The sequence below is a fragment of the Vulpes vulpes genome, chromosome 2, assembly GCF_048418805.1.
Source record: "Vulpes vulpes isolate BD-2025 chromosome 2, VulVul3, whole genome shotgun sequence".
NCBI classification, from domain to species: Eukaryota; Metazoa; Chordata; class Mammalia; order Carnivora; family Canidae; genus Vulpes; species Vulpes vulpes.
The window spans coordinates 103,449,892-103,473,474 of record NC_132781.1 but is presented as its reverse complement, the minus strand read 5'-3'; the positions used below and the strand labels follow the sequence as shown (position 1 = coordinate 103,473,474).

Sequence of the window (23,583 nt, the reverse complement as noted above, 5' to 3'; positions counted from 1 at the left end):
CTTCAGTGTCTGAATCCTGGGGACACATTCAGTCCATAATAGCAACTGAAGAAAAGACAAGTCTTTCAGGTTGTGTGTGTGTGTGTGTGTGTGTGTGTGTGTGTGTTTTAAGGTAGTGAACATAAAGTAAAAATTGTTTCTGAATTATACCATTAACTTCCAAATAACTTGAGAAATACTGTTATCATGCTTGGTAAAACTAAACAGTAGTAAAATTAAAGACTTCTTTTCTTTTGAAGATGCTGGCTTAGTGGAACATGACTTCTAAGCAGTCTCCCTTCTAAGGTGAGGAAGGAGATCTGCAGAATAAATAAAATCCAGCACTTTCTCATGCTGGCTCCTTGCCTAGCGACTTGGAAGAGTTGTTATGCATTTTGAAGATACTGTTCTAGGGAGAGGCAGCCTCAGTAGGGGAAAAGAAGCCAGAATGTTCTTACTGAAAGAGAGTACATGCTGCAGAGGACAATGGAATTCACTGAAATTTCTGATACGGCCTCTGTTTTTCATATGAGACTTCTTGATACATCTCTCCATGGGTGTTTGCTAATCATATATCTTAATGGAAGGCCTCAGATCCAATGTGATCAAAGTCTTGATATGCAGAAAGATGTGTGCTACGGTTCTCTGTGTGTGTGCCCATGCATGCGTGTTAACCATATAAAACAAAATCCTGATCAGGTAACTTTGCTCCCATAATGACTTAGCCATTTTAGCCCTGAGCTCAATGGTAGCAGAACCTTGCATTGAGTAGGTAATGCATAAACACCTAATAATTGATTTCTCTATCAGAAAGGGAGACAGAACATATCAGAAAGGGAGACAGAACATATCAGAAAGGGAGACAGAACATGAGAGACTCCTAACTCTGGGAAACGAACTAGGGGTGGTGGAAGGGGAGGAGGGCGGGGGGTAGGGGTGAATGGGTGACAGGCGCTGAGGGGTGCACTTGACGGGATGAGCACTGGGTGTTATTCTGTATGTTGGCAAATTGAACACCAATTAAAAATAAATTTATTATTTAAAAAAATTTTTTAAATAATTGATTTCTCTAACAAAAAAATCAATCCCTTAATTGAGCCCTTTAACAATTATTTATGTATATACCTGCTGCTGTGGTAAATGCTTGGAGTCCCAGGAGTGCAACCGCTGGATCATATGGTAGTTCTATTCTTAAATTTTTGAGGAAACTCCGTACTGTTTTCCACAGTGGCCGCACCAATTTACCCTCCCCGCAACAGTGCACGAGGGTTCCCTTTTCTCTATAGTCTTTACCAATACTTGTTATTTCTTGTCTCTTTTTAAAAAATATTTTATTTATTTATTTGAGAGAGAGAATACAAGCAAGGAGAGGGGCAGAGGGAGAGGGAGAAGCAGACTCCCCACTGAGCAGAGAGCCCCATGCAAGGCTTGATCCCAGGACCCTTAGGTCATGACCTGAGTATATAAAGACACAACTGACTGAGCCACCCAGGTGTCCCTCTTGTCTTTTTGATACCAGCCATTCTGACAAGTATGAGGTGATATCTCATTGTAGTTTTGATTTGTATTTCCCTGATGATGAGAACACCTTTTCACATGTCTGTTGGCCATCTGGATGTCTTCTTTGGAAAAATGTCTGTTCAGGTGTTCTGCCCATTTTTTAAATTAGATTGTTTTTATTTTATTTTATTGCTCTTGAGTTGGAGTTCTTTATAAATTTTGGATATTAATTTTAAGTTTTGTGTATGGTAGGAGACAGTGGTCCAGTTTCATTCTTTTGCATGTGGCTGTCCAGTTTTCCCAACACCATTTATTGAAGAGACTGCCCTCTCCTCATTGAATATTCTTGGCTCCTTTGTCATAAATTAATTGACCATGTATGTATGCATGGATCTATTTCTGGACTATTGTGTTCCACTGATTTATGTGTCTATTTTTATGCCAATACAGTACTATACTTTTAATACCGTTTTATAATATAGTTTGAAATCATAATGCTTCCAGCTTTGTTCTTTTTTTCTCCAGATTGCTTTGGCTAATCAGGGTCTTTGATGGTTTTATATAAATTTTAAGATTTATAAATATAATTTATAGATTAGGTATAGAAATCTAAATCACATTTCTACTGTGAAAAATACCAGTGGAATTTTAATAGGGACTGCATTGAATCTATAGATTGCTTTAGGTAATATGGACATTTTAACAATATTCCTCCACAGCGGAAGCATGGGATATCTTTCCATTTATTTGTGTCTTCTTCAATTTCTTTCATCAGTGGCTTATAGTTTTTAGCATTTGGGTCATTTACCTCCTTGGTTAAATTTATTCCTAGGTATTTTATTCTTTTTGATACATTTGTAAAGTTGTTAATCTCTCTTTCTGATAGTTCTTAGCACATAGAACTACCACAGATTTTTTGTAGATTGGTTTCGTATGCTGCAACTTTATTGAATTTATCAATTCTAACAGTTTTCTGGGGGGAGTCTTTGGGGTTCTTTCTATATAATGTGTCCTCTGCCAGTCGTGACAATCTTACTTCTTTTCTTCCTTTCCAGTTTGGATGCCTTTTATTTCTTTTTTTTTTTTTTTTTTTTTTTTTTTTACGATTTTATTTATTCATGAGAGAGAGAGAGGCAGAGACACAAGCAGAAAGAGAAGCAGGCTCCAAGCAGGCCCGATGCGGGACTCCAGGATTACACCCTGGGCCAAAGGCAGACACTCAACCACTGAGCCACCCAGGTGTCCCTTATTTCTTTTTCCTGCCTAATTGTTCTGGCTCCCAAAGTCACTTTTCAGTTAACAGCCACCATAGTACTTTGAACATGTCAGACCGCATCACTGCTGCTGAAAACCCTCTAGTGACTTACTTCATTTAGAGTAAAAGCTGAACATCTCAATTGTGACCTGAAAAGCCACATAAAACCTAACTGCTTTGACCTCACCTTTTGTTCTCTTCCTTGCTTCCCTCCATTCAGCCAGACTGTCTTCCTTGGACATATCTGGCCTGTTTCCACATTAGGGCCATGGGGGCAATTTCCTTTACCTGGAGTTCACATACCTCCATTTGCTCACCCACTTCATGCTTCTGTTCAAATGCCACCTGCCTGTCACCTTGTACCCTGGCTTTCCTTACCTTGTTTTGGATTTTTCTTTTTACACAGCATTCCTTCGAACACATACATTGCCCATGATGTCTGTTATGTATGCTTTGTCTCTCCTCTCTGGAACTTAAGCTCCTAGAGGGCATGAGAATCTTAGTTTCTACTGTTCAATTCCAGAATGGTGCCTGATACACAAATAATAATGGATGAGAACTCTGAAGAGCTTTATCCTAACCACCCCATTTCATGTTGACTGTTCACCCTTCATCCCCTTCATCCCCCTCTACTCACACAACTTTTTTTTTTCTACTTTGTTATTTGATATCCCCTCTACTAGAATACAAAATAAGCCATGTGAGGGGTGACGGCAGGGACTCAAGATAGTAAACATGTTCTTATAAATATTCATTAAGGGAATCAATTCTAGGGAAGAATTTTGAAATTTCTCAAATCTGCATATGTAAATTTTATCTTGAAGCAAATCTGAGGATATGTTTATTCAGTCCAAGTCAGTATATTCAGCGATCAGAATACATAATTAGGTTACTTTTTTTTTTTTATCACTATGGCTTGATATATTTTGCTATTAAAGAACTCCCAGAGGTGCCTGGGTAGCTCAGTTGATTTAGGATCTGCCTTTGGCTCAGGTCATGATCTTAGAGGTCCTGGGATCTGGGATTGAGCCCTGTGTTGGGCTCCTGGCTCAATGGGGAGTCTGCTTCTCTGTCCACTCGTGCATGCTCTCTCTCAAATAAGTAAATAAAACATTAAAAAAAAAATTCCCAGCCTACCCTTGGTAGTTTGTAATAAATTAAGCAAGTATTTTTTTAAAGTTCAATGATTGGTAAGACTCAAGACAAGATTATTTTTTACAATATGCTGTACAATCTTTCGCCTGTATATATAGGGAATCAAAGTTGAAGATTTTCATTCTGTATGTGAAGGATTTTTTATTGTCACTGAAAGTCACAAAAACAATACTGAGAAGTTCTACAGGAAAGGATAACTGGACACTGAAGTATTAATATGTAAAAAACAAAACTGCTGTGATGTTATTCTGGAAAGTACATTACTATCTCTTCAGTTCCTGAGTATTTCCTGTGTACGACTCATTGGTGATCCTCCCATTTGAGTCATTTTTAATTATGGAAGAGTATAGCAGGTTTTATAGGAAATGATAATGTACCACAAGAAAATAGATAAAAAATCCAATTTGATTTTTAAGCTCTTTTCTATAGTCTCATAATAGATATCTGGGTCATACTTTTCTTTAAGTTTCTTTTAAAAATATTGCAAGTGGAGAGTAGTTAATATTTAGACGAATCCATTATAGACATTAAAACATAAACTATGGATTTTTTATGTTATTAGATATCAACAGTTTCAAAATGAAAATGGGGAATAAAAAAACCCTACCTTGCTATTGAGCATAGTAAAATGGATCTTTATATTAAGAAGAAGAAATCATGGGTGCCTGGGTGGCTCAGTGGTTGAGCGTCTGTCTGCCTGTGGCTCAGATTGTGACTCCAGGGTCCTGGGATCAAGTGCCTCATCGGGCTCCCTGCAGGGAGCCTGCTTCTCCCTCTGCCTGTGTCTCTGCCTCTCTCTGTGTGTCTCTCATGAATAAATAAATAAAATCTTAAAAAAAGAAGAAGAAGAAATCAATGCATGAAAAATCAAGTAACTCTGTTAATCATGATCAGAAGTTTGGGGTGAATTTTATTCTGCTTTTTAACAGTAGGTATTCTGCTAGCACGTTTTTAATTGACATTTTGTTGTATTCATTAACAGGATTGGTTTCATTATTAACGTCATTAGGTTGTTGTTTAGGAAGAAAATTAGAAATGGTACCATAAACTTGCTGTCATCTGTTTTATTACAGTTACTTTATGACCAAAAAGTTTTTGTTTTGCTTTGTTTTTTTGAGATTCTTTGTTTTTGTGAGATGTGGGATCATATGTTATCTTTGCTGTCTGACTTACCTCACATAGGATAATGCTCTCAAGGTCCATCCATGTTGTCACAAAATGGCAGGATTTCCTCCTTTTTATGGCTGAATAATACTCCATGTATCCGTTCATGGACACTTACATTGTTTCCCTGGCTTGGCTCTTGTAAATAATTCTGCTACGAACATGGGAGTGCAGATACCTTTTCAACATAGTGTTTTTGTCTACTTTGGACATATTCCCAGAAGTGGACTGAAACACATTTTTTAAGTTAATTATATTCTACTTACACTAATCGTGTCCTGGTAGCCTTAGGTCTAGTGATTCCAGAAGGTTGTGAAAAATATAAAAATTGGCTCCTGTGCTAAACTTCAAACATATACTCTGACAGGAAGCTGTGGCTTCGCACAGGCCCAGCATCTGGAGCACTAACACAGCTTTCTTTGGTTGTGTGAAAAAGCAAGTCCTGTGGCCCCTGAGCTGTCCGTGAACACCCCCCTGCACCTGCTAGATGGGCTCTTGTACATGCCTGTGCATAAGTGGACTCTGGCATCCATCTCTCGGCGCAGTACAGCATATGACGGCATGGTGACTGCTCAGGGATGCTAGAGGCCATGAGTCAGAACGGGAGCATCAAGGAGGAGGAGAAGGAACATTTGGAAAGGTTGAGATGTTGCTGGGGTCATCCTTTTTGGGTCAATAAGCCGGACTTTAGTGGTGCTGGCTTGGGCCTAGGGCAGGCGATGGTGAAACCAAGTGGTTTGGATCTTCAGCATTCAGCTGTACTTATAACTACGTGTGGTCGTCGTCAGGGGAGTTCCACCCAGAGACTTTAAACTGACAGAAAGCTCCCCGCCCTGCCATGATCGAAGCCAAAGAATCCTTGGTGATACAGCAGCAGGTGCCATGAGAAAGGGACACAGAAAAGGAATCTTTCCAAAAATAATAAACTTGCAAAGTTAGAATGCTTCCAAATTAACTGTAAGGCCAGTGAAAATCCTTAAAGTTAGGCCAGGAAACATTTTATCATAAGGAATTTTGCATGACTTTTTCTTAGCCCTTTCAAATACAGTAAATATATTATAACTTCCTTATGTATATATTCTTTATAGTATATTCCTCACATATATAACACATTGTATGATGATACAGTAGCTGTGGTCTCTCGATCCTCCCTGTGCACAGTCCTTTGTGGCACTTTTGGAAGTCATGAAGCCACATGTATTTTTTTTTTTTTTTAAGATTTTACTTATTCATTCATGAGAGACACAGAGAAAGAGAGAGGGAGAGAGAGAGAGAGAGAGAGAGAGACAGGCAGAGGGAGAAGCAGGCTCCACGCAGGGAGACCGATGTGAGACTCGATCCTGGGACCCCAGGATCACACCCTGAGCCGAAGGCAGATGCTCAGTCGCTGAGCCACCCAGGCATCCCTCTCAATTCTCTTTGCATGAAATAGAGCTTTGTATGTCATGGGAAATAGAAGAAAGAAAAGCCGTATATAAATAAACAAAAATCATGATTTGACAGCGTTATTGATTTATTGGACCACAAATTGATTCAAGAGCAGAAATATATGACCTTTACAGTAAATTCCTGTAGTTTTTTTTTTTTTAAGATTTTATTTATTTGCGAGAAAAGAGAGTCTAAGCAGGGAGAGGGGTGGAGAGCGAAGCAAACTCCCTGCTGAGCAGAGACCTGAAATCATGACCTGAGCCACCCAGGCGCCTCATAGTTCTAGCCCATGAATCTGCTCAGGGTTATCGGTTTTTTAAAAATGGACTCAATGACACTACAAGGCAGACTTTGGCCTGATTTTTTTTTTTTTTTACCTCTTTCTGTCCCAACCAACGTGTGAGCATTTTGTAAAGTACAATTTTCAAGTGTTTGGAATTTCTACACAGACATTTGAGTGCTCTAAAATTGCCGTCAATGTACCGCTTTGAATGAAAAGCAGCCTAGGGCTGCAGAAAGCTCAGGCTTTAGACTGAGATCGTTGGGTTTGAATATCACCTCCATTATTTGTGGCCTAGGAGGACTTTTTTAAGCCTCATCTGGGAGAACCAGTTGTTGCTGGCGTTAAATGAAGTGTGCCAGCCTGCATAATACACAACACACCGCTCAGACATCCCACAGTGGTAGCTCTTATAATTTGATTATAAGTCATGCTGTGCACAAGATGAAGAAGGACTTGGAAGAGAAGAATAGGAATTGCTTCACATTTGTATTATTTATTCATCCCCCTTTTCAAACATTTGAAAACAGATCAGAGATACGGTGGTGAAGTGGCACAATCTTTTAAAAGCAGTTTTGCATAAACTGGAGGATGAAATGCTCTACTCTTGTACAAATTGGTACTTGCTAAGTGAAGAATCTGTTGATCTTTAGCTCACAAGCTGAAGTGGAGCAGACTTTTGATTCTGTGTGCCAAAAAGGGGACCACAAAATAAGAGGGGTTCATCAACCTCTTTGGCACACTATGGAGCATATGCCAGATAGAAGGTACCAACAAAGGCAAAAGAATCCATCAGCCTTGTTACCTGGGTGTAGGAGAGTGAGAAGCAGAGTCTTGTAGGACCTCATGTGACCTCCACAGCCTCATGTGCCTTCCAACTCATGTGACCTCCAAAAAACAAGTTAGCCAGGAACCCAGGTATAAGGAGACAGCAACGATAGACTCCAACTATGGCACTGCCCTGAGAAATAAAGTTCTTAGGCTATTAATGAGGTCAAAAGAAAGTGGAATTCAGTTGATTGGGAGACCATGTGATCCTTATTATCCCAGTGATACTGTGGAGGAGGGTGATTCCAAATCTTCTTCTTAGTTGGGATTTAAGTCCCATTCCACGGTATTCCCGCTAGTACCCTACCTAGGGCTGTGGACTGCCTTTAGATGTGTGCTTTCTGCCCTGCTTCCCTACCTTCCTCTCTGGCTATGAATCTCTCAGGCAGATCTGTAAGGCCCTGGGGTTGGAGAGTGGGCAAAGGACCCACAGCAAAGCCCACTCCCCATAACGCACCATTACTTTTGCTTCTGAGACCTGTCCCAGCCTTGCCTCCCTCAGGGGCCCAGCATGTGTGACAGCTCTGGCTCATCGGTCACCAGTCTCCTCTGTCCTGGTGTCCCCAGGACTTTTCCGTCTGCCTGTCGCCGAAACACAACGTGTCAGCTCCCCAGGACTTTTCAGGACTTGGCCTTACCTTAAGAAGGGAGCAAAAAAAAAAAAAAAAAAAAAAAAAGAATAAACAGTGGCTGGCCTCCAAACATAAATGCCCCAACACTCAGTACAGCCACAGATTCTTATCCCGGGTCTCATGGGTGTGAAGTGGAGATCCACTGAAGCACGTCCCAGAGCCCTGATTACAGAAGTGACGTTGGAAAAACCATAAAAACATGGCAGGCTTCCAGGCCGAAAGTGCATGCGTGAGTGGGAACAAGGCTGAGAGGCTCAAATGAGGAAAGAAGGAAGTCCTGTGAGGACCCTATCGCCAGCAGGCCAGAAATGCAGGTGTCAGCAGAAAACAGGGTATGTTTGATAAGAAAATAGTTTCATGTGATAGACATTCAAAGATTCCTTAAGTCCCATGTTCCCTTGAGACTTCAAGTTGGTTAAAAAAATAAAAGCCTTTGGGACTGAGGACTGGAAGAAAATCAGAATCTAAAAGATAGGACAGTGGAAGCAAAACAGGCATGGGGAAGCCGTTACCATTTTCTCATGGCCAAGACCATATGAAAGAATCTGCGCTGGAGAAAAACATCTTGAATGTAATAGTTACGTTACACTGTGTCATATGGCAGGTACTCAACTATCTTAACTCATTTGGTCTGAGGAGCGTGACATTGGAAGAGCAAACAGGAAAATGTTTGGGACCTGAAAAGATGAGTGAATTGGGGCATTCATTTAGGTATGGTATTTATTATGGTATATAGCAAGTGCCCATTTCTTTCTTTTTTTTTTTTTTTAAGATTTTATTTATTTATTTGAGAGAGAGAGAGCAGGAGGGAGAAACAGAGGGAGAGGGAAAGAATCTCAAGCAGACTCCATGCTGAGCACAGAACCTGACACAGGGCTCAGTCCCATGACCCTGACACAGTGACCTGAGCTAAATCCGAGAGTCAGATACTTGACTAACTGAGCCACCCAGGCACCTTGCCATTTATTGAGCACCCTCTATTCCAGACACTGGTCTGGCCTTCTGCATACTTTTTTTTCAAGTTTGGGTTTTTGGGGGGAGGTGGGACAGTGGTGGTTAGCTTCCACATATAAGTGAAATCATATGGGATTTGCCTTTGTCTAACTTATTTCACTTAGCATAATGCCCTTGAGGTCCATGCACACTGTCCAGAATGGCAGGACTCCCTGTAACTAGGTGACATGCATTTTCTGAAATCTCATAATCATGCTGCCATGTTGCTGTTATTACTCTCACTTTAACCACAAGGAAACGTTGCTCAGAGGAGGTGAAAAAAAATGCCCAGGCCACTCACTTGGTAAATGGCAGAATCAGAATTCAAGTCCTGGACCATTTAAAATGCCCTGTTCTTAGGTCCATATGAATGGAATTGATGCGGAAAATGTCCTCCACGTAATAGACCCACTGCTTGAGTTAGAGGTGAGGTGGGTTCAGGAACCAGAGGTGACACCGTCATTTGGCCCCTTTGGTTCACATCCACGGTCTTTCTCTCTAGTGGGTAGGCTCTCTTATCTTCATAAAACCCCTTTTTCTCCTCTTCACTTTCACTGTTGTCCATTCTAATTTTAGAAATATGGTTCCTTGAGTAGAGACACTGAGGGACCAGATTCTGCAGTTCTTTCCTCTCTCTGTGTTGTACACCGCTGATTCTGGGTACAGCTCCACGTCTGATGCTGGCATTATTGGTCACAGGATGTGAGTCAAGGAAGGAGGAATGAGGGATCCCTGGGTGGCTCCGCAGTTTGGCACCACCTTCGGCCCAGGGCGTGATCCTGGAGACCCCGGGATCGAGTCCCACATCGGGCTTCCTGCATGGAGCCTGCTTCTCCCTCTACCTGTGTCTCTGCCTCTCTGTGTGTGTGTCTCTCATGAATAAATAAATAAAATCTTTAAAAAAAAATTTTTTTAAATGAAGGAGGAACGTTCTATATTGATGTCTTAGACTGTTAGAACATAAAATTATTACCTGTGGCCCCTATTACTCCACACTAGCCTTCACCACACCTTCAGCTTTTTTGTTTTTTCAGTGTTGCCTCTTGCTGCAACTCTAGTCTTTGAAAAGTCAATGCATAAAAGACATGAGATTTTTCATAGGATCCTCTGTAGAGTTGTACATTCAAAATGTAGGTCTTCCAGTGACGAAAACACATATGCCACACTTAAACTCTATTTCCTTCAAGGAATAAAAGACCTTAAGGGAAATGAGAGACCATGCTAACATTAAAAAAGAAAAAAAAAATCTCGGATCTACATTTTGGTGATCAGAAACTGTCCTGAATAATGGAAAGCTCTATTCAGGAAAATCCTATTTCTAGCAGTAAAACCAAGTCTGATTAAGACTACGTCTTCTTTTAAAGGGCACCATCATATACTGCTGGTTGCCGTTTATAATGGTGCAGCCCATTTGGACAGTAGTTTGGAATAGAATTTAAAAAGGTCTTGATAACTCATGGCTTACTCATGTTACCTCTGGGAATCTGTCCCAAGGAAAGAAGTCTAAATAGAAAGAGGCTTTTCGTATAAAGATTTTTCAAAGTAGAATTTTTATCATCGTGAAAAAAATTATAAACCTACATAGCAAAAAAGGTGAATGAGTGGAATAATTTTTAAGTGGTATATTTAAAAAGCATATCACAAGAAGAAATAGTATATTACTTTAAAAACTGGATAAAAAATGAAATATGATTATAGCTGTGGGAGTAAAATCTATTATATTTAAAGAAATTTTGAGAAATAAATGGAAGCACCATCCCTCTATCAAAGATCATGTGTATTTCAGTGATGGAACTACGGGCAACTCTTTTTTTCTTTCTTTTATTTTTTTTAAAGAATTTATTTATTTATTCACGAGAGACACAGAGAGAGACAAAGACATAGGCAGAGGGAGAAGCATCCTCCCTGCAGGGAGCCTGATGTGGGATTCAATCCCAGGACCCTGGGATCACAACCTGAGCCAAAGGCAGAGGCTCAACTATGGAGCTACCCAAGTGCCCCTTTTTCTTTTTTTAAAGTCCCTATTTCCATTTGAGGAAGAGGACCTTTTATGTCACGAAAGGTCATAGTGGATACCAAGAACTGGATTTCATATACTTATGTCCATTTTATGTCTACTGTGCCCTCATCCAGAATGTGGTAGCCTTTCTCAGTCTGCATATTGTGGATAGATCTGAGTAACTTCATGGCTCTTAGCTCACTCCTCAACCCAGACAACAATCTTATAGAACAGATTAACTGTGGAAAATTTGGAAATAAAGATTGGCTCTTGGGAAGCCTGGGTGGTTCAGCAGTTTAGTGCCACCTTCGGCCCAGGGTGTGATCCTGGAGTCCCTGGGATCAAGTCCCACGTCAGGCTCCCTGCATGGAGCCTGCTTCTCCCTCTGCCTATGTCTCTGCCTCTCTCTCTCTCTCTCTCTCTCTCTCTCTTTCTCATAAATAAAATCTTAAAAAAAAAAAAAAGATGGGCTCTTATTCCAAATCGCTGTTTTTCCTCCCTGACAAGCCAGGTCAAAGAAGTGCTCCGTTAGTAGGGAGAAACTGCTCAGAAAAGGTCCACATACCCACAATGTGAAGAAACACAATGCCGGTTAAGATAATACCTCTTTTTATCATGTCTCTGCTTATCTGTTTTTTCACCTTGTAGATAAATAGGAATTGCCTAGATAGAGGACAAATAACCTGTAAATTTGCAAAGCATCAAATAATGAAGGATGGCTCAACTCATAATGTCATGTTCAATGGCTGACCAAACTCAACGATGAAAAATAATAGAATTAAAGATCATTGATGGGGCTCCAGCGTGGCTCATTTGGTTAAGCTTCTAACTCTTGGTTTCAGCTCAGGTCATGATCTCAGAGTCATGAGATTGAGCCCTGTATCAGGCTCCATGCTCAGTGTGGCGTCTGCTTGAAACTCTCTCTCCCTCTCGCTGTCCCCTCCCCCCTGTGCACGCACTCTTTCTAAAATAGATAAATCTTTAAAAAGAATTGAAGGCCATTGATTTCATAATGCCCTGCAGCCATGAATTAGATATATTCTCTGGCTTTTTTCACTCCAAACACTGTACTTCCTAGAATTATGTTATTAATTATTCATTAAAGTAGCTGTTTGGGGGTGGTGGTGGTGGTTACTAAGTCTTTTTCACTGAGACTGAAGAAAAACAGGGCATTTTATGCCTCTGTGTGTGTGTCCTGATTTCTAGTTGTTACAAGCTGTTATGTCTTAAACTCAAGTTCCCGTACTTCATCTTCACCTTCATTATTTGTAGTGCTTTCAAAAAGAACAGTGGCCTTTTCCTAGTTCACAAATGGGTGGCATGTGGCTCAGAGTGTGAAGATTTCACATGTCATAATAATAAGCTGTTTTGTGATAAAGAACACAGGTGGAAGAACAAAAATGATGACAATAGATACTTGGCTCCTGTTGGCATCATGGAGAGGAAAGGGAGGAACTCTGTTGTTTCTTGTTTTTTAACTTTTGTTTTTCCCTTTCTTTTCCCTCTTCAGACAAAGCCCGTTGCATTTGCTGTTCGGACAAATGTTAGTTATAGTGCAGCCCATGAAGATGACGTCCCAGTGCCAGGCATGGCCATCTCCTTCGAAGCAAAAGATTTTCTGCATGTTAAGGAAGTAAGGAAAAGCATTTTAATTTCTACCTGCATGAGTTTTCACCTTGAAACATCATTTCTTCTCTCTCATTGCCATGAAATAGCCTTGCGTATAGCTGCACTTGTATAACACGCACGAATGCAGTGCCTCTCAACCTTTTCTAATATAAATATAACCCTTTTAAAGAAGAAAGAAGTCACAGGCCTCTTGCAGTAACTTCAGGTCTCCCCTGGGCTCTGTGACCCAGAAATTGGGAATTACTGGAGTAGATGATCCTTTTTTGTGCGTAACCTGTACTTTTTCTTTGTATTTTTAACCTTGGCTCTGTGTTGTTTTCCCACGTCTCACATTTAACCATCTGGGAAAGGTTAATAATAATACCTAGAATTCATGATCTCTCCTCTCTGCTGACAATGCCTGAACGCAGACCACCCAAATGCCCTGGGCCTCGTTCAGTGGTAAATGTCTGCAGTGGAAGGAGAATGGTAGGAATTGGGGCCACTGAGGCAGGAAGCAGATAGCAGGACACTTCCTTTCTCTCAATGCCAGAAGTCTCCACCTGTCAGTTAACGATGACTCTTATCCATACCTTGGAAAAATTCACCCTTAATTAAGGTTTATTTTGAGTCAACATCAAATCCCTGCTGTGCAGAACATCATATGAAAAGAACGGAAATTCCCCATGAATAACGTTCTCAGTGTGTGAGTATGAGAATTCCTTGGACCTGCAGGAATGACAAGTGGACTGACTTGCATCTGGGGGATGATATGTCATGAGGCACACATATAAATTTCATGCTTACTGTGTGATATGGGCTGTAGGTGAAGGAGGTGATGACTGCCAATTAAAAGAGCCTGACTAGACACAAATAATAAAAATGTATTTAAAAAAATAAATCCACACTCTAAAACTCCATTTATTAAAGAGGTAGACAGGTATACTTTTAGCCTCAACTCAAACATGTTTTTATACATGTAAGAAAAAAAAGAGCCTAGAGAATTTAGAGCCTACCATTTTGTTAACTTTTAGAAAGAGATATGAAATATTGGCTGGGAAGAAAAGATAGAAGTTCTCAGAAATGATGGCATGCCTGGAATCTGACTTTACAATACAAAGTTGGGTTAACCCAAGGTCCCCTCATGATGGCTGATGCTTAAGGAGAGATCTTTTTTCTACCATGGAAGGAAAAGAAAAATAAAATGGATAGTCTTCTTTGAAATGTTCAAGAACAGACTGAAAAGATACTAGTCAATTGGGAGAAGTAAAACTAAATCATAAAGATTTAGGAGAAATATTCTACCTGCAAGAGAGAAATTATCAGCATCACATGAGTGGAGAAATCCTGTGAACAGCGTACCATGGTAATTATAAACTTGTTCATACAAAGGGACATTTTGCTCTAGCACAAGATATTTCAGGTAGATTTCAGTATTTCTGTCTCTTAATATTTTTTTATAAATTTATTTTTTATTGGTGTTCAATTTGCCAACATATAGAATAACACCCAGTGCTCATCACGTCAAGTGCCCAACTCAATGCCCGTCACCCAGTCACCCCCACCCCCCGCCCACCTCCCCTTCCACCACCCCTAGTTCGTTTCCCCGAGTTAGGAGTCTTTCATGTTCTGTCTCCCTTTCTGATATTTCCCACTTATTTTTTCTCCTTTCCCCTTTATTCCCTTTCACTATTTTTTATATTCCCCAAACGAATGAGACCATATAATGTTTGTCCTCCTCCGATGGACTTATTTCACTCAGCATAATGCCCTCCAGTTCCATCCACGTCGAAGCAAATGGTGGGTACTGTCTCTTAATATTTTTTAAGTAATCTGATTATAGAAGAGGACTCTGTAACACTCCCTGGTTCCTAATGGCCTCTTGATAGGAAGGGCTGTGCATCTTTGAACAAGGGGAGTTGATCCTACAGAAGCTGCATTGGAAATCAGGCTACTCTCAAAGCAAGTAGCAGGAAACAGAAAGAAAATGGATTGCCGGTGGATTGCTGACCCCGTTGACAGTACTTCACTCTTACATGGTCAACCACGAAACCCTTAGAGTTTCTCCAGTCGTGATGTTGAGGCATAGTTAACTGTAACTGCTATAATATTTCTTTCCATTGAAAATAGTTAATGTAGAAGAAAAACAATCTGAAGACATGACCTTCTGTGCACTGACCACAAACAAATTTGATTTTGTGTTTAGAAATTTAACAATGACTGGTGGATAGGGCGATTGGTGAAAGAAGGCTGTGAAATCGGATTCATTCCAAGCCCAGTGAAACTAGAAAATATGAGGCTACAGCATGAACAGAGAGCCAAGCAAGGGAAATTCTACTCCAGGTAGGAGAATATTGAGTATTTGTATCAAAGTCCAGATTATACCATCATTCATGTCTTCTTGTTTTCTGTGTTCCACCGTCTTTATTATTTGTTGAAAAGCAGACTGGCGATACAGTTTAGTGATGGCATCACAAATCGTGCATTTTAAAAACTTCATCCCAGCATCTCATTTTCATCTTATTTGGGAGGACATCATATTAACTGTTCTCATTAATAATAAAGTATTAAATTGGGGCAACAATGCAGAGGAAATTCTCAGGTCCTAATCTCTTACTGAAAACATTCTTGCACTGAGCAACCTTGGTGACTAATCCCAGTGTCGGTAGCTGCCTGGCGAGGCAGGGAGGCATTTTAGAAATGATGGTCTTAGACATCACCAGGCAAAAAGCAAGTCTCATGATCCGTTAGTTTCATCTTCACTTGGGAAACTCAATTTTCAATTCTACCCACTGCTAAGCCCTTAAAGGGAAACCCAGGATGAAACCAGTTAAAACTGCCTTCACAGATAGCAATTAAATGAATTATGCAATAATCTGGGGCTGGATAAGCCATCCTAGGATTCTTAAAGTTGTGGGCCCCCCTCATAAGAGAATCACTGGAAGAGCTACTCCGACCTGGAGTGAATCTGAAATCGAACAGGCCAGTGCCAGAACATGGCCTGCTTTGCCCTGTGGGGAGGGATGTGATTTGGGCAAATCTTTTCGCTAATGTGAATAGCTGGGCTTCTATTTTTTCTAGCTTAGATTTTATTTGTTTCTATAGTGCTGCAAAATCCTTTGTCAATGGTAAAATTTTAGCATTAGAAGAATTTTTGTGTGTGTCAAGCACCTGCAAACAAGTAAAACAGACGATCCTTTTTGGTTTGGAACACCCATCTTCTTTAGTATTTTGTAACTGTCAGGCTCTCTTAGTTCAGATGGAATTCTTCCCTTTTTGGTGACCTCTATCCATATTTGGCTTTTGTTAATTCCTGGCTGATGGGCTGATCTCAGATTGTGAGATGCGTTCAGTCATATAGAAGTAGATGCGAGGAGACCAACAAAGCTTGCACATCTTACTTGTAAGATGTTGAAGATCTGATTCTATTCATACAATTTCCAGTATTCTACTGGCTTTAGTGTGTATTCTTCTATTCTCTGGATTGATACTGGTATCTTAATATTAGCTAACAAAATTTTATAATGTGGAAAATTTTTATAGGGTATAGTTATTGCTGGTTTCAGTTTGGTGATATATATAGTTCATTGAGGTTTGAGGTTATCTCAGATAGGGGGCATTTGTATTGACTTCATTTGTTGGGGATAATTCAGCATTTTCAAGAGTTTTCGTGGTCAAATAAGTTTAGGACAGTACTAGGTAATAGGAAATTAATTACCTTAAAGATTTTTCTGAGCCTTTAATATGTTAATGTATCCTATGAATCTAGGTTAGTGGGATGGGGATATTTTTCATGTATATACGAAAATTATCTTAAATTTTTCTTGTTTCATGTCTTTTGCAATAGTGTTTTATAGAATGGATTATGGAAAATTTGGGATGGGTTTTTGCAGAGATAAACTTGTACATCTTTCTCTGCTTATTCATGTACAAACCAAGAAAGGAAAACTATTTCTCAAAGAGTAGGAAGGGAAACTTTTAGCCAAAATTGTTAAGGAAGCCCATGGTCCTCTGCCTCCCGAGTGGGCATCCCTGGTCTGATGTGAATCATCAGCTCAGCTTTATAAGGATCTGCGGAAACAATAAGTATCAGAGCCTCCACCTCATAGATGAGGCAACAAAAGGTAGGGAACTTGACCAAGTTTGCACTACTACTAGGCAGTAGAACCCTGATGAAAACTCGATAGATGTGACTGTAGCCTGACCTCAGACAGACTACAGCGTTACCCTGTACATCATATAGTGAGGGCCTGGGACAGTAAGGACAAAACATATTAATATTGCCATTGCTATTATTTACTATATTAGATTGTTCTGCTATTTCTTTTTTTTTCCCCCTTAAAAGGCTAATACTTTGGGGAGTAGCATCTCATAACTTATTCTAGGGAGCTAGGTTGCCTTTCCTACAACTATATATTCTTCTCTTTTGATTTTCTTGATTTTATTTTGTCCTTTTTACCTAAGCTTTTGCTTCAGTACATGAAGGTATTTTTACTTGTTTTCAGAGATTTTTACATTTGTCTTCTAGCATTCGAAATACAGTTTTGAGTACATAACTAGAATTCAGAGTACGTAAGAACTCTGATTTTTTTTAAGGTTTTTTTTTTAAATTTTTATTTATTTATGATAGTCACAGAGAGAGAGAGAGAGAGAGAGAGAGAGAGAGAGGCAGAGACATAGGCAAAGGGAGAAGCAGGCTCCATGCACCAGGAGCCCGACGTGGGATTCGATCCCAGGTCTCCAGGATCGCACCCTGGGCCAAAGGCAGTCGCTAAACTGCTGTGCCAGCCAGGGATCCCAAGAACTCTGATTTTTAAATTATAAAAATTGACAGAAATCAAAGGCAATAATTTGGGGCAGAGCTCAGGAATGTGGCATTTGTCTAGAATTAAAAGTTAAGGGCAAATTTGCATTTTGAACATTTTGACTATTTGCGGTGTTCCTTGAAATTTTTACACAATTCAAATAATACTTTGACTTTTATTAAAATTCAAAGAGAATGTAAAACAGAGCCATGCTTGAACTGAAGTTAGACTTGGTACTGTGAAAGAAGTAAAAATAAAAACCAAACACACAAAGAACTTCTGGAAGAAAATGTGTAGGTCCTGGTAATGGATATTCTTATAAAACAATCAGAAGTTGCTTCTGTAAATACCACTTTTTATTAATTTTACATACTGTCTGGTATCCTTGTTAAATGTACTGGAGTATCTCTTAAGAACTTCAAAAAGATACAGAGGCCTCCTTCTAGCTGCTGTAAGTTTTTGATGTTGGTCTGTTTTACACATTAAAATGCCAGAATAGTAGCAATACAATTCAGCCTGGTTACTGGTGTTTTCGTGGAATTTATTTTTTCATATTAATATTTATGTAACTTAAACATTGCCCTTTGGTGCATAGACACTGTAGCAGATTCAGTTGGACCCAGGGTTGGTTCTGATAATAAAAATGTTAGACAGTAAGACTGTCTTGCCAAAATTGCCTGTCACTCGCTACTTCTTTCCATTGTCCTCATCTGTGAAGGGGGGCCTTTTAGTCATAGTACATTTAGCGTGCCAGGATGCTGGTAAAAGCATAAATGCTCTGGTTCTGATGTTAAGTCTAAAGTTTCTAAAACACTGGCATATTACATATCAAATTTTAGGATTTACTGGTCCCAATGTACACGCTCTTCAAATTGTACCTCAATGAACAAAGTTGAATCCTCCATGTTGGTCATGCTTGAGACATGTTCCAAATGCTAAATGCTGTCAGAGGGTTAAATCATGTCACACTGTCATGTTCCTTTGTGTATCTTGTAAAGATTAGCAAGTTTAGTATTGCTGTGTTTTTCTTTTATAGGCTGCTCAAAAAGCTTCAGTACTTTCAGTCTTAACACATTAGAAGTAACCAAGCTAAGACAAAGAAGAGAACCAAAAAAAAAAAAAGAAGAAGAGAACCAAACAAGAAAAAAACCATAAGTCTTGTCATTAACCTTAAGGTTCTCTGCATTATTTCAGAGGGTCTCTGACCTAAGAAGCAAAGGAAATCTCTGCTGCTGTCTCTCTGTGATGCTGGTAGAGAATGTGAGGGCTGCAGAAATCACCCTAGTTCTCTTCCATTCTCCCAGGGCCTTTTAAAATTAAACCTTGAATTTGAAACAGAGACTATTACATGGCTGTTTCAAGTACTCCAGGAATCTCCACTGGGAGATTACTATTTGTCTCCTTGTAGGAAAGGCAAATTTAAAATTCAGTAAAAAACACAATGACTAATCATGTTTATTGAGCAATACAAATGTTTTAATATCTGAAATAAGTGTCAAGTGTAATATAAATTTTTGCTTTACTCCAGTAAATCAGGAGGAAATTCATCATCCAGTTTGGGTGACATAGTACCTAGCTCCAGAAAATCTACACCGCCATCATCCGGTAAGTAGGAAATGAGTGCAGAATGGCACATTCTGCATTTCATGCTTTCCTCAATCTCACCTAGTTGTGTGAATCTACATAGACAGGTTCAGTGTGTGAACCCTAGAAGGATCAAAAGCGATCAGAAATAGGAATGCCTACGTGGAGTAAGAAACAACACGGGGATTTTTTTTTTCAGGGCTTTGAAAAAAGGAAGTACGTCTGTGTGTTCCCTGTAAGTTGTTTAGATGACCAAAGTGATGAGTGTATTTAACTTTTTATGCCTACACACCTCCCACTCTGGTGCCCAGCACAGTGTCAAGCCTCAAAGTTAAATAAAGACAGAAGAAAGATAAAAGTTTTTGAAAGGTAGGAAAAGGAGAATAAAGTGATGATGGAGTGACTGGCCTAACCTGAGTTTTACCCCAAAGACTCTGTGGAGGGTGTCAGAGATGAGTAGAAGTATTGAAAAAAGAGAATCCCTTGTAGGAAGAGGGACTCCTGTTTTCTTTCCAAGGCAGTGGAGAAGGGCACTATGGTAAGCAAAATTTGAATTTCAGATAAAGAATGAATAATTTTTTTCATATAAGTACTGTATGAGAAATATTTACAGTAGGAAAAAAACATCTGAAACTCAAACTTGGCTATATTTTTCTTTGTTAAATCTGGCAACTCTACCAATCTGTGTAGAACTTGGAGTTGTATATAAATTGGAGATTAATTGATAGAATTGCAGAAAGCCCATGATCACCAGAATCTTAGTTTGCTAAGAGAAGCGGTTGAGTCAGAATAAGATTGCAAGGACTCCCCATCAGAGTACTAGAGCAAAATGATTCTTTGTGTGATTTTGAGAAAGCTGGAATTGGGTAGAGTGTGTGTCTGTGGACAAGTTAGGGGAGTAGTTGCACCCTAACTAATTGTCTTAAAAACAGGATTCTCCTATTACTCTTGATGATGCCTCATTCCTGAATGTTGGCAGCTTTTAGAGACCAATTGAAGGCTTCTTAATAAAAATGATAGAACTTTTTAAGTGCAAGATCTGAGCACAATAAGAAATAAATCATTTTAGGATGCATATTGATTCCAAAAACCATGTATGTACAGCTTGCAGTAATTCTGAGTTGCCCCAAATTAAGTAAAATAGTATGTTTGAAATGGAGATGGAAGCCCTTTTAGGGCTTATGTCTTATGTGAGGCGTATGTCTTCCCTCCACCAGGGGGAGGGGAGCTGTTTAGTGAATGCACAGGCTTATCTCCGCTCCTCCTCAAACATGTGAAGTTACAGAGATTATGATCTAAAGCTGTACCCTTTGTATGTATCTTAAAAACTGCCTCAGAAACTCGAGAGGACTGTCACCAGGTTCCTGAAATGGGGAAATGTTACATCATATAGTGAGAGAACCGCGGCTCCATCCACAGATGTCAGCGCCACTCCTGTAGACCAGGAAAATTCTTCGATTTCTTTAAACCATACTGTAGCCGTCTCATGGTTTTGGTAATATCAGGAGAGCAGGCCACATGCATTCTGAAGAGTAAGTTAGTGTGTTTGTAAAAATAATATTTCATTTTTTTAGACAGATGTTTGTCACTACTAAAACTAAAGTTTAATTTACTACAATAAAGTAAGGATGATTTAAAACTTGATGCAAGTGTTATATAGATACAGGACTTTGGAATAACTTTTCTGATACCAAGAACAGAAAATACTTGTCACTTAATGACTGGAGACATTTGCCAGCTACAAAATTTGCAGTAGGCACATTGGGAACCTGCTATAATTTTCATATTAATACCTCAACTTCTCTAAAGGAAAAATCTAGAAAATTTCTACAGAGAAGTTTCCCCCACCCCACCTTCCAGGGTAAACTGCCTAACCAATCCAGTGTGGATTGGCCTAGAGATGTAACTTTCACCTGTATCCCCCAGAGGCCCCATCTACATTCACCTCACCCATTGCTGGACCGAAGAATATAAGTGTTTGCCTAAAGCAAATATACTTGGAAGTTCTCAAGGATTTGGAAAAGGAGAAATTTCCACCTCGCATCTGGGTAATGGGGTAGTAGCCGGTTACACAACACATTCCCCGTACCTACATGTGCGTACCCACACAGGTCACCCCAGCATGCCACTCAACTGGACCTAAGTGTCCAAGATGAAGTTACAATTTAGGTCTCAAAAAATGTTTCCAAAAAAAAAAAAATGTTTCCAAGGCTCTCCACCAAAAAAAATAAATAAAATAAAATAAAAAATTAAAAATTAAAAAAAAAAAAGGAAAGAAAGTAAAGAAACATCATTCTGTTGAGGACTAAGAAAATAAACTATTTTAATATTTATGAAAGTAGTTTTTACCAAGTAAATACTAATATTTGCCAAGGTCTGCAGATACAAGTATGAAACAAAAAAGGGGTAACCATCTGAGTCTAATAAAGTATATGGAACTATGAAAAAGAGTTGAACATGCTTCTTAACTGTCTTAGTAAATTTCTTTAATGTGTTTTGAAAGTGGCCAAATGTTTTAGAATTCCCTATGTTTGGGAATAAGCCCAGATGCTTTTAAATTTAAGTTAACCAGAAGTCAGAACTAATAAACTAGAAAGTTCTCAATTTGGGATTTTGAGCCCTTGCATCCAAATATAGGTAAATTTCAAACCTGACTTGGGCTCTCAGGCTACGTGTGGGTTGCCAAACATCTGGGCAATATTACAGCTAAACTTTGTATGCATTTCCACTTTTACTTAGAAAAAATATTTCAAAAATCCACCCACTGGTCACAGCAGACCAGACTGAATGGCCAGATCATAAAATCTCATGCATGAACTTTGCCAGCGTCCTGTCAACTAACACGCCTGCAGGAATCCTGTTTCGGAGAGGCTTTCAGGAAGTTACCATCCCTTGAAGGCCTTTATAAGCCCAAGAAAAGAGGAGAAAGGTAAAAGTAGATGGGAATTTACCACCAGAAGAGAAACCGATCTGACTTGGTTAAGGTAGATCTAGAGATAGTGAGAAAACTGACCTGGATCCTCTCCATAGTATCCAGGCAGACACTAACAGCATTCTTCCCAAGTTAGGATTTAGGGAAGAGCATTACAGGGTTATGTAAAAGTCAGCCTCAACTTACAGTGTTTCTGTCGCACACCACGTACTGAGCCTTGCAGTGCATCGATATGTGTGGGCGGTATAAGGAGAAAGACTTATTTACTAGGTAAGTCTCACTAAATACCTGGAATTAACTCGGTCTGTTACTCCTTTCACTGGAGAGGGAGTCCTCCCTGCTTGCTCTGCAAGCGGCCCTTCATACGTGCAATGTGGTGCAAACGGTGCTGGGGAGTCCCACTCCATCACGCATCGTCGACCTCATCAGATGAACCAAAGGAACAATTGAACGAGAGATCCTAGTTTTCAAAAAGGCTGAGTCACCCAATATCCATAATAATTTCCAAACTGGAAAAAAAAATGTGATGGCTGTCAGGTGATCTGCCACGATTGGAAGAGGTTAGCAGCGGCTGCCTGTGTGTGAACCCCCATGTTCCCCTGTGGGTGGCAGGAATGCTAGCTGCTTAGTGACACCAAACCGTTCCTTCCAGATGCTCCTTATCTGAATGTGCTGTGGGGTTTTTTTGTTAGATTGAGTAGACTCTCTTTTCCAGGACTCATCTAAACCATAGAATAATTCTCTCCGGAGCTCACCTCTGGTCCCTTCCTGAATCCCAAAAGTGAGGACCCCCACCTGGAAAGCCCCGGGGAGCTGAGGAACAGAGGGTGCCTGCATTGAGAGCGCCCCCCCCCCCAATAGGCAGCAGGGTGCAGGCATGGGCCAGGGGCGCGCAGACCCAGAGCCTCGCCTCTGAGTCCTGGCTCTGCCAAGTCCCTTAAACTCTTTAAGAGTCTTATCATCTCAGTCTTTTAAAAATAAGAGGGTTGAAAGTGATCCTCAAAATACTTTCCAGTTCCGATTCTGCAGCTGATGAAATTCTGTAGTCATTGCACGTGGAAGCATTTTATCAACTTCGGAATGAGATGCTGGATCTTTTTGTTGTTGTTGTTTTTTCATTTAACACTGAATCTTTCAGTGCTCCAGTTTTCCAGACAAAAGATTTTAAAAGTGAAAGCATGTTGAACCACAGGCCTAAACCTCTCATTCTCCAGACGAGGGGACCCGTGCCATGCTCCCTCTGTGTCCTTCCACTCTGTCTCTCATGTTAAATGCATTTCTAGAAGTGCTTTATGGAAATCGTCAGAATTCTCTTATCAGGTCATTTTATAAGACTCATTTCATTTGGAGATCATGAGGTCCAGTGCTCTATAATTAGTTTTCAGTCAGGCCTGCCAGACAGGGTACATACCATCTTGAAATCATTTTATTTTTTTAAGAT

At 39.8% G+C, this 23,583-nt stretch overlaps 1 protein-coding gene across 11 annotated transcripts in view; it reads left to right on the top strand.

The window, feature by feature from the left end:
• CACNB2 (calcium voltage-gated channel auxiliary subunit beta 2) overlaps nucleotides 1–23,583 on the top strand; it is a 376,515-nt gene that overhangs the window by 321,179 nt on the left and 31,753 nt on the right. For all 11 annotated transcript variants that reach the window (XM_026015848.2, XM_026015826.2, XM_026015822.2 and 8 more), the window contains 3 exons: nucleotides 12,724–12,846; nucleotides 15,028–15,164; nucleotides 19,155–19,231. In XM_026015848.2, the coding sequence (XP_025871633.1) occupies nucleotides 12,724–12,846; nucleotides 15,028–15,164; nucleotides 19,155–19,231 (337 nt within the window). The remainder of the gene's footprint in view (nucleotides 1–12,723; nucleotides 12,847–15,027; nucleotides 15,165–19,154; nucleotides 19,232–23,583) is intronic.